At 34.8% G+C, this 12,182-nt stretch overlaps 1 protein-coding gene across 1 annotated transcript; it reads right to left on the minus strand.

Moving 5' to 3' along the window:
• Nucleotides 1-4,044: 4,044 nt before the first annotated feature.
• On the minus strand, nucleotides 4,045-5,499 carry LOC129906572 (uncharacterized). The gene has a single exon (XM_055982387.1). It carries the CDS (start codon nucleotides 5,497-5,499, stop codon nucleotides 4,045-4,047), a length of 1,455 nt encoding a protein of 484 aa, XP_055838362.1.
• Between the last annotated feature and the right edge of the window lie 6,683 nt (nucleotides 5,500-12,182).

Raw genomic sequence — 12,182 nt, forward strand, 5'->3', positions numbered from 1 at the left:
ATTGTCTTCGACAAATTATTTTAATTGTGACGTAGGTTGCTGATTGCTGAATGCTGATTCGTGTTGACATTTTTTTTTTTTTGTTAATTCAAAGTGGTGAACAAGTGAATTATTTTTGTTGTGTTTTATATTTTTAATTATAAGATAATGTTGATATTCAATATTATTTTGATTATTATGAATTGTTGTTTTAATAAGTAAATTAATATCATTTTGGTGCATTAAATTAAAATTTGGTTTTGTGAATTGAATATAATAAAAATGAATACATTTATTTTGCTGTTTTATTTTATTTTATGTCGTTTTCTATTGACGAATCTCAGAATGAGATTTGTGAATTTGACAGCTGAAAGGGGGGGGGTGAAGAGGGGAAATAGTGGACAAATCTCAGATTTCATGATCTATTTGCGTCTTGAGATTCCAAAAAATGACAAAAAAATGAATCTGAGATTCAAGAATCTGATTCTGGATTTTTATCAAGATTCACGCATACAAACACACGCACTTTCACACACACTCCTCTGTTTGACATTTGTCTGAACATTTGTTGTTGTTTTATTTTTTTTTATACGCACAGATTTCGCACACAATTACAAAACTAGATTTCATATTCTATTTGCAGTGAAAAATCTGAGAATTTTACACAAAAATCTCAAAAGTCAATAGAAAACGACATTAGAGATAATGTCTTTGACATTTATTTTGTTAACAATCATTTTGACAGTAGGTTTGTGGATTGTATTTTTCTCAATATGGAACATATTAAATTTTATAATTTATGATATTTTGTGTAATTTTCCAATATTATTTGAAGTAAATTATTTTATTTGTTTTGTAAGTTTTTAATGCTTGCGTTGTTACAGAACATTATTTTATTATTAAAATTTAAAGTTTATGTGTTTTGTGACAACATTTAATTTTAATTCGAAGAAAATTTATTGTTGTTTTATAGTACTGCTACAGTACATTTGTACTTAAATAAATACAATTTTCAATTTAAAAATGTTTTTATTTTATTTGAGCAAATATGTTTAAATAATTGGTGTTTTATTTCGAAATAATTAAGGGTTTTATTTTGAATTTTATTAAATGACAATATAATAGGTACAGTCAAATAAGGAGAAAAAAGGGGTAAATCTCGGAATGAATGTTAGTAGAAATTTTTTTTGCTCAATATCTTCCTTTTGCCATTCTATAACATATCTCAAAAGTCTAGAAAAATCTCATGTCCGCTTGTCGCGATTTCAAGTTCAAATCGCGAAATGGAGATTTTCAAAATTAGCAAAAATAGGCTATGGTATTATATACACATATGATACATGATTTCAAAGTATTTTTTAATGCTGATTCCAAAAAATCAAGACAATCTGACGTCTCTGGAAAAAGTTATACCTGTTTTTCATCTGTCAACTCATATTATTATAACAGTTGCAAACTTACTGTCGAAAAACCCTTAAAAATTATGGTAGATGAACTAAATTTTGCATGAAGATTTTAGAATCCATCATTATTAAAAATCAAAACAATCCATTACAAAAAATATATATACCTACGAAATAATGGTATTTTTTGATGGAGGGGCAAATTTTAGGATATGCACTAAAGAAGATTTTTGTTCATCTTAGGAATAAGTGCTAATAGGCATTTTAATCTTTGTTTGGATATTCTTTAACTACCCTCAAAAATCTAAAAAAATCTCATGTCCGCAAGTCCTAATTTTCTTGGTTTGAAGATAAGGTGCAGATTTTAAAAAATTAATAAGAAAAGTTTAAATTTTTATATGTATACCAACATAAGTGACATGAGTTAAAAGTATTTTTTAACACTTATTCCAACAAAACTCACAAACAAGTCAACCTGACCATCCCTGAAAAGTAAAGCACCTTATTCATGTTGATCTGACATAAATATCTGAAGTGTAGTTTTTCAATTTTTTTAAATCTGCACCTTATCTTCAAACCAAGAAAATTAGGACTTGCGGACATGAGATTTTTTTAGATTTTTGAGGGTAGTTAAAGAATATCCAAACAAAGATTAAAATGAAAAAATTAGCCTATTAGCACTTATTCCTAAGATGAACAAAAATCTTCTTTAGTGCATATCCTAAAATTTGACCCTCCATCAAAAAATACCTTCACCATCAAAAATACCAAATACCGTAGGTAATACCTTGAAATCATGTATCATATGTGTATATAATACCATAGCCTATTTTTGCTAATTTTGAAAATCTCCATTTCGCGATTTGACCTTGAAATCGCGACAAGCGGGCATGAAATTTTTCTAGACTTTTGAGATATGTTATAGAATGGCAAAAGGAAGATATTGAGCAAAAAAAATTTCTACTAACATTCATTCCGAGGTTAAACCCTTATTTGACTGGATTAATAAAGATTTCGAAGATTTATTCAAGATTTTTTTTTTTTTAATTATTTTACATCGATGCATGGTAGGTATTTTTACTTGAGTTTTGATGACTTGTTTTGCAGGTTGGCTTTTATTTTAATTTTATATTATTGTGGCTTCTGCGGTTGATTGGTTTGATGGTAAGAGTAGGGTTGCCGACCGTACTCTAAAAAAGAGTATTGTACTCTATTTCACGTATGGGTACTCTATAATCTATAACTCTGATAGAGTACGACAAAATACTCTTTTTTACTTAAAGCTGAGTGTACCATCACATAAACATAAGCATCTTAACGTTTACAAATTGGTGGATAACTTTCATAATTCTAAAGATAGAATTGAATGAAAAAAAACGAGGCTTAAAATATTCGACCTTATAATTTCTACATTTGAACAATTGTAATTTAGAGAGTACAAAACACTATAATCTTTGTCGTTGTTTTAAAAAAGACTTATTTGTTTTGTTTGTTTCTAAGTCAAACTTAAAATTTAATTTTTTTACTAAAATTTTAATTTTTTTATTCAAATTTTGTTCTCTATTTTACTTTGTTTTGTTAAGACCTTAAAATATTCGATTTTTTTTTGGTAAAATATCAAGGTATTTAAAATTGAGTTAACCTTCTTATATATTTTTATTTCCATGAATTATATTGATAATAACTGATATAACTGGAAACTTGTAGGTAAGCCATATTCTATCTGTTCTTGCCACTTCAACATTCACTGAGAGAGTATTTTCGGTCTTGAATATGAAATGACGAGAGGAGAGGAATAGTGCTTCGTTGAAATTGATCAAAAATGAGCTCTTAATGTACACGAATTTTGAATTTGAACGTTTAGTCATACACATATTTTAAAAACATCAAAAAATTGTTATGTACTGTAAGAAGCAAAAAAAAATACATTTTCAAGACTTGAAATAAATGGTACTCTTCTTTTTTCAAATGTACTCTTTTTTTTCGTCTCTGAAATCAAATATACTCTATTCCTTCTTAAAAAAGTTGGCAACCCTAGGTAGGAGGCATATTTTCGCGATCGTTCGCTTCATAAATCCGTTTTTAGTTTTAACGGTGACAACCCGTACTAGGCCATCCGTTCCGGAATGAGTTTCCTCAATTCGGGCTAGATTCCAGTACGTTGGTGGTAGTCGCTCATCTTTTAGAAGAACCAAATCACCAATCTTTGGCAATTCTTTTATTTGGGTCCATTTCGGACGTTGCTGGAGTCAGGACAAATATTCAGAGTTCCATTTTTGCCAAAACATTTCGGACATTAATTGAACACGTCTCCAACGGTTCAAATGTGAGATGTTGACGTCGGTTTCGCCTTGAGGTACGGCATATAGTGATTCGCCGACTAGAAAGTGGGCAGGTGTGAGCGCATTCAAATCGTCTATGCTGTCGGATAGTGGGCATAAGGGTCTCGAGTTCAAACACGCTTCTACTTGCGATAGAAGCGTAGCGAGCTCCTCAAAGGTTAGCCTCTCCATTCCCACAACGCGTTTCAAGTGGTACTTGACGGATTTCACACCCGCTTCCCATAATCCACCAAAGTTTGAAGAAGCCGGGGGAATAAAGTGCCTATTTGTACCATTTGATATAGCTTATCATTTGTTGGATACCGCCATGAAGCGTATTTTTATGAGCTTCTCTGACAACCAAAGTCGTGAAGTGGTGGTTGTTTCGTAGTAGTATGGTGTGTTGAGCATCGTAAGATAAAAGGGAGTTCTCTAAACGACCCCCAACTCGGTAAGCTCCCATCTATATCAATAAATGCGTTTAATGAACGCAGACTTTTAGGGATTTTAGAATTTGCCTTGAAGTAGCTAAACTCTGTCTCAAACATTTCGCTTTGAGCAGCTTTGACCATGTGAAGACGAGCTAATTCTAATTCCCATGGATAAAACGAACCTGTGATGATTCCATACAGTTTAGGACGACACTTAATGATGAAGCGGACACACGTAGCGATGACTCTGGTTGCTTTCAGGAGACTCGAAGAATTAAAAATCGCTTGAAGTATATTGTCGCCTTCTAACAAATGTACAGTCAATACCTTTACCGTGCGTTTTTCTTCTTCAGTGTCAATTTCACGGGCTGATCTGGAGAATCGGAATCCCATTTGCGATGATTCTGGACCATTCCACCAAGCTTGCAGCGACTGGAGTTCTGATGGAAGTACACCCCCGGATGCCAGATCGACTGGGTTATGAAGCGTACCAACATTTCCCCAGCAATTGATCCCTACTAAACGCTGGATTTCGGATACTCGATTGGACACGATTGTGGTCCATTTAGTAGGAGTAGCTCGTATCCAGGCTAGAGCTATTGTTGAGTCCGTCCAAGCATACATTTTGACATTTGGAATCGCCAAAACTTCTTTAGTGTACTGCAATAGTTGCGCCAAAACTACTGCATCACATACTTCAAGACTTGGCAAAGTAATTGTTCTTTTGCTTGGTGCCACTCTTGTTTTTGACAAAATAAGATTGACGTGGATGTTGCCATTGCTATCAAGAATGCGTACGTAAACTGCTGCCCCGTATGCCTTCATTGAAGCGTCACAAAATCCGTGCAGCTCGATCGCCATGTTGGTCGGACTTATATGAGTCCATCTGGGAATTCGAAGTCGCTCGATAAGAGGAAATTCTCGATGAAAAGCCTCCCATTCTTTCATTAAAGCCGTTGGAATTGGGTCGTCCCAATTACAACCACGGTTCCATAGTCTTTGCATTATAATTTTTGCAGTGACGACACATGGTGAGATCCAACCAAGTAAATCAAACAGCTTGGCTATGGTCGATAATATTGACCTTTCTGTGGTTGCTTCTGTCGAAGGTTGGAGATTTTGATACGAAAAACAATCATCGATGGGAAACCACTTCATTCCGAGAGTTTTGACGTGGTTGGACAAGTTAAACGGAAGCTCAAAACCGAGTTCTTGAACTGGAATGTTTTCGACAAGTTCTTTGACATTGCTGGTCCATTTTCTTAAATTGAATCCCGCTGACGCTAAAAGTTGGCTGGCTTCATCACGTTTCTTTCGTGCCTCTTCGATCGAATCGGCGCCACTGATCAGGTCATCGACATACATGTCTTCACGTACCACCTTCGCCCCTTCCGGAAAATTGTCGCTCTCATCATCAGCTACTTTTTTCAGGATCTTGATGGCAAGATATGGAGCCTCGCTGTTCCAAAAGTTACGGTGTTCATTTTGAAAATTCGTAATGGCGATGTTCTCTGCTCTTTCCACATAATCAGGTGATAGTATCGGTCTGGGAAACTAACCAAAATTTGCCGGGACATCTTCTCTATGTCGGCCGTAAATGTGACTCGTTGAGTCCGCCATCTAAGATCTAGATCTATGATGCTATACTGCAATTTTGGACCCACCAGAAGACGGTCGTTGAGGGATTTCCCATCCGAAGCTTTTGAAGCTGCGTCAAACACTACTCTCAGCTTTGTAGTGGAGCTAACTTCCTTAAACACCGCATGATGTGGCAAGAAATAGTGAAAAGGTGTTGCGGACCGATACCATCTAGAGGCCGTTTTATTTCTGGTAAAAATATCTGGGCACAAACATCGCTTCCCAGTAGTAAGTCAATGGGAGCAGGCTCGTAGAGATGGGGATCTGCTAACGAGAGACCATCGAGATGGTTCCATTGGCCAGGTATCACGCGTTGGGTCGGGAGATGGCCAGTCAGCGACTTGAAGACCAATGCCTGAATGGCAATCTCAAACGTCGAGTTGCGGCATGCAAGACTTACTTCGACGCAGTTATGCGTTTTGCAGACCCAGATACCTCGACCATGGTACGCCGCTTTTCTAGCTTCAGCAGTTGTGCTTCTATGATGAAAGATCTTTCTGATACAGTATCGATCAGAGCATGTAAAAGGCGTAGCCGGCCATCTGCACTTCGGGCCTTAACAACTGCTGATGTGTTGTAAAACGATCACCATGCGACGTGTGGTAGTTAAAACTTTGTTGTTGTTGTTGACCCATGGGCTGGAACTCAGGCGCGTTTGGATTAACGGACGACTGAAATGCGTTCGAGCTGGGTATATTAGCCTGAGCCTGAGTAGCTGCAGGCTATGGTTGTTGTTGTGGTGTGTGTGTGTGTGTACTGGAATTCGGCTAATTAGAATGCAGCAATGTGTTGTGTCGTTGTTGACAAAAATTTCAGAGACTAGAAGTGGGGCATTCGTGGAGAGAGTGTCTATAAGAAAGCCAATTTTCGCAGACCTTTAACCTGGGAACGACATCTCTTTTTCGCACATGGTCCATATTTAGGAACTGCTGACATCTCTTCAACGAGTGCTTCTCCTGTTTGCATAGCTTGCATACCAACTGCTCCACTGTGTTCGTCTTCGGTACTTGCTGGAAAGGCTGCTTGGCTGACTGCTTCACAAGGAACGTCTTCGATTTTGCAGGTTGGAAACGTGGCTTGGTGTTGACGGGTAGCTCGTTCTTGTTTCGGCCTGCTGCACCAGGTTCCTGTTGGCACATAACCTCAAGAGTCCGGAAACGTGTCTCCAAAAATTCTGTGAATTCTTTAAATTTGGGTAAGTTTTTTCGATTCCCTAACTTCTCTTCCCACAGCTTTTGACTAGTGCTAGGAAGTTTCTGGAGAATGAACCAGATCAACACTGTGTCCCAGCTAGACACCGGAACGTCCATATTCTCAAGAGCGAGGCAGCATTCTCTTGTGATGTACAAAATCTCTTGAAGACCAGAAGCAGTTTCTCGAGTTTGAGAAGGTTGACCAAACAGAGTTTGCAATGGAATATGCACCAGAATGCGCTTGTGGTCATAACGCTCCCCTAAAAGCTCCCAAGCCTTCTTGTAACTAGCTGTTTCCACTAAAATGTTCTGCAGAAAGAGATTGGCATCTCCAATTAAACAGGACTGCAAAAAATGCAGTTTATCGATGTCATCTAAAGCCTTGTTATTATGAACGAGAGCTAAGAATCGATCATGGAAACCACGCCACGTAACATACGATCCGTCAAATTTTGGTAGATCGATGCGTGGAAGTCGGATCCCCGATTGCGATGAAGTTTGCACTGTTGATGCCTGAATACCCCCACTTGAAGACGCCCCACTGACTGGTGGTGATTTTGCCATTGCGTCTACTTATTCTGCACGATACTCGAGGTAAATATCAAAGATTTTTTCGTATACAACAACTAACTCTACTTTTTTAAATGCTCCTCTATCATACCAGCACCGATGATGCCTTCATGGTACACTTTCGATGCCACCATCTCGTCCTCTTATTTTGCTAGAGGACCTGAAGCATATGCCGGGACCCTTCGATAGGAGCTTTTTTAAAATTGGTGGGGTCTTTCATAATTTTATTCAAAATACCCTATTGTAGTTCACCATATTTTAAATTTTTATTTTCAGCCATATTTATTTATTAATGTTAATTTTCAGAAAATCCAGAAGATATGTATATCAAATAAAAGTAATATGTGCAAGACTCAGGGGCGTATACAGGTTTGCTTCTTGGGAGGGGTCATGCCAATTTGCCAATTTTTTTTTTTTTTTCAAAAGTTTTGATAGCAGGCATAAACCTGAAAATGGGCTTTTTGAATTATTAAACATTAAAATTTGTGCGTCTTGCATTTCGAATCGAAAAGTTCCGAATGTAGTTCTAAAAATAACCAAACAAAAACAATGAATGTCCCCGGCAATTGTTTGTGTGCGAAAAAGAAGTTTAGACTTTCAATTTCATTGTGCCGAACAGCGTACTACAGAACGAAAAGTTGAACGAAATTTTTGGTTTACCATTTCGTTGTTTCATTTTTGTATGGGATTTTTCGTTTCTTATCAGCAGCGTACTAGGCTTTAATTTTGACCAATTAAGGCTATCCTCTCCTAAAAATAAAATGTACTGTACGAGTACTTCGATTGAATAATTTGCCTTAAAACAACTACTGTTCATTGTTTTCCGCTAGCCTAGAAAGTTAATATAAAAATCGTTTTTACTTAATAACAGTTTTAACTTTTGAATTAAAAGTCTTCCTAACCTCAGGCAAACGAATCGCAAAGTTTTGTAAAAAAAATTGCATTGAAAATATAATTTTTTTATAAATTTTGTTTTAAAATTGTATGGGAATTTAAAATACCTCTATTAAAATAGTAAAGACAAAAAAAATAATTTTGGCGATATTTTGGAATTCGTCCGTTTTCAGGTATTAATCAGCGGTTTACAATATAAAAAACATTCAGTTGTATTTATTAGATTAAGCCCTGCTTTTTCAATCGTCAGATAGACTATCAGAAGAATAAATGTCACAATAAAAAAAAAAACTTTTATTCCTAGGAATAAGCTCTAACTTAGTTTTATCTAACTATTCAAAAAATTAGCCCTAAGTGATATTTAATAATAAAATTTAAATTGCCTTAGATAAGGTTGCTTACATTGCTTCTATAATTGGCTGGCCATTGATGATTAACAAATCGATAGTTGTTTCAAAAAATGCAACAGATCTAGCAAATTTAGTATGTACAAAATACTGTTATATTCTGTAAGCAAACAAAATTCACCAAATTTTATCAGACGAATGTATTGAACTCTGGAACATTGCAAAAAACTAAAAAGATTTGAGAAATGATATCCTTCTTTAACATTTTGCCGATGACGAATTTTATCAACAGAATTGACCTCCACACAGCAAGGCCACAGAAAGCTTCCCTATTTAAAACATATTTTATTCACTTCATCATATAAAAAAATAGAAGATATGGCTGCTTCTTTTATTTGCTGGTAAGCAGTGACTTGCCCTTAAGATATTATTTTTGTGTACCTACTAGATTCAATTTCTTTTAAAAAGCTTTGAATATAATACTTATCCGGATTTTGTTTCCATACAAAACTCTACAGCTCAACTAATATTATCGAACGAATCAAAATAATCCTAATCCAGTATAGCGTTCGCTTAAAATATGACCACATCCCCAAAATATGGTAAAATAGTTTGTTTGAATACCAAAAATTTTCGTTCATGTTCTAAAACTTCAACATTTTGAAAATAATCTTACTCAAGAGATTTCAGTATCACATAACAAATTCTTTTTTAAGTTCTGAGTTCTTGGGGGGGGTCATGACCCCGTGACCCCCCCCCCTTGTATACGCCGTTGGCAAGACTTACTTATTTGTCTGCTGCTGCCGCCGTCTTACTGAAGAAAAGACGTTGTTGGGGCTCCGCTGCGCTGACGCTTTCGATTGCAACGCACACGGATTTTTTTTATTTTTAATTTTATCTTTAAGATATATTTAAGTTATTTTTTAATTAGATTTTAAGAAAAGGTAGGATTATTCACTTATTTAAACGATTTTTGTCAATGCAATTTAAATTAATTAAGGAATAGTTAATTTGTTCTTTTTTCTTATAATTTGCACACACAGCACACACTAAAATGTTTATAATTGTTTATAAAATGTTTTTAAAATGTTCTTAAAAAAGGCTCTACTTTTAATTAGAAAATAGCAAAAACTTTTAAATTTAAATTTCCAACTTCTGTAATAAAGCACAACCTTTTAGAAATGAGAAATAATTTTGTAGTATTTTATTCAAGTCAAATGACCAATTGTATAGTCGATTGTATATCCGCTGCATCAATTTTATTGAATTTTATCAGTAGCTCAGCATTGCCTAATACATAATTTTAGTAGGTACTATATTTTACTACTTTTTTGTACTTTCGTACAACCTATGTTTTCAAAGTATTTTTTGATGCTGAATCTAATGACATAAAAATTAAGTCAATATGATTGCTCTAAGAAAAGTTATTGCCGATTTAAAACAAGGCTGCTTGTTTTTTTACTTCAACAGATAAAATATAACCGAAATCCATGTGAAAAACATGCTACATTGATAAGATTCGGGATGAAGGTTTAAGATAAAGCAGGGACAAAGGATTCATAAAGTTCTTAAATTTTTTTTTTTGTGAATCGGTGTTTTTTTGATGGGTTAAGTTGTTGTGCGAAAGGTATCATAACAGCTGACTTACATTTTATTAATTTTAAAAACTTGGTGAAAAAGTCTTGTCTCTTATAAGAGTTAAGTTCAATAAATTTTGAAGCTTTTTAGTTTTCGGTTTTTATAGTTTTACAAAGATTCTTATCTAGTGTCCATTTACAATTCTTGCACAGTAAAACAATAATTAAAAAGTTTGCGGTATCAAGTCGGTGCGTGTAAAAATCATCAGTACTTTTAAACCAATCAGGAAAATTAATATTTGTTGCTTCAATGCATTTTTGTAAGATATTCTGGCGTATATTGGATTTGAATGCATTTCCTTCAAAGTATTTTGAAAATACTTCTACATGTGTGCGCCATATTTGGAAGTATTTTTTAGAAGGCCATAAAAGCAGAGTTTTTCCTTTGGGCTATCATAGTCTTTCAATTTTAATAGAACCTCTGTTATATGAATAGTAGATTTATCTTTTGAGACTTTCTGAATACCTTTTTGCTATATGGAGCAATATTATTGACATTGTGAAAAAAATCTATTTGTGTCGTACAAAAGACACACAAAAACCAGTTTTAATTGATTTTTGATCAAAATAAGTTTCGGTATATTATAATATTATTTTTTTCTATTTGAAGTCATGAAGCCACTCCTGCTTAAAGAACTTGGGGTATTTAATTGTTTGATACAATATGTATGCCAAAGTCCTTACTAAGTATGCAATGGGAAAGCGCCTATGAGACGCAAAACTATGATACGCGCGACTATGATACGTGTAACGATGTTACGAATTCAAATAATACGAACTTTTTTTTTGTGTTGTTTTTGATCTGGCAACAGTAAGAGGAACGTTGTGAAATAATGACAATAATGAAACACAAGATGTCGTCGGTTCAAAGGAAAAACTCACTAAGTGCTACTGAGATCCTATGTAGTTAGTGAGTTTTTCCTTTGGACCGACGATGTGTAATCAGATTGGTCAAACATTAATAAATAAACCAAGCAGAAGATGGGATTGCTTGAAATTTTTTTGATGAGGTTTCAGAGAATATGTATGAATACGAAAAAGAGGTCTCAGGTCAGATGTATATGTACATGGGTTTGACAAATCATGTTTGTAGGAATAATTTTAGAGAAGAAAAGAAATAAAACTGGAGGGATATGCTTCCCTTTGAGGCAACTAAACTGGTACAAAATAATGTACATTTGGGCTTTTGTGGACCTTGTAGGTTCTGATATTATGTGGAAATTTTTTTTCGAGATTTAGGTAGGTACTGTCCGTGCATCTGTGGGGTTGAAATTTTTGAAGGAGTTTTATGTGAGTTTACATTTTTTTAATGTAAGTACCCCGCATCAGTAGATGTACTTCAAACTTGAAACTTTATGAGACGTTGTATGGGTTTTTTTTAACAAAAAAAAATATGTAGAATTCTTTTTTCCCGTAAAATATTCTACATGCCGGTAAAATAATTATTGGTATATAAATGAAGCTAATTGCAATAGGTATTGCTGTGATTGAATGGACTCTCGGTCTAACAATAAAAGCACGCATTCGCCCGAGTGTATCTTCTAGGTGCCTGCTATGAAATTATGTAGGTACCTACAAAAAACGTTTTATAACATCATAACATGATTTCTTAGCGCAATAAGTTCGAGGTGTTAAAGGACAACGGCAAATTGAAGGTGCTACCACCAAGCCTTATATGTGGAGCTAAAGGTATTCCACGGGTCGCAACGCAACCCACTACCGCTCTGACAACCCACCTTTTTTTGTTTAAAAAAATTCTTAAAACTTCT

The sequence above is a fragment of the Episyrphus balteatus genome, chromosome 1 (genome assembly GCF_945859705.1).
Source record: "Episyrphus balteatus chromosome 1, idEpiBalt1.1, whole genome shotgun sequence".
Classification (NCBI taxonomy): domain Eukaryota; kingdom Metazoa; phylum Arthropoda; class Insecta; order Diptera; family Syrphidae; genus Episyrphus; species Episyrphus balteatus.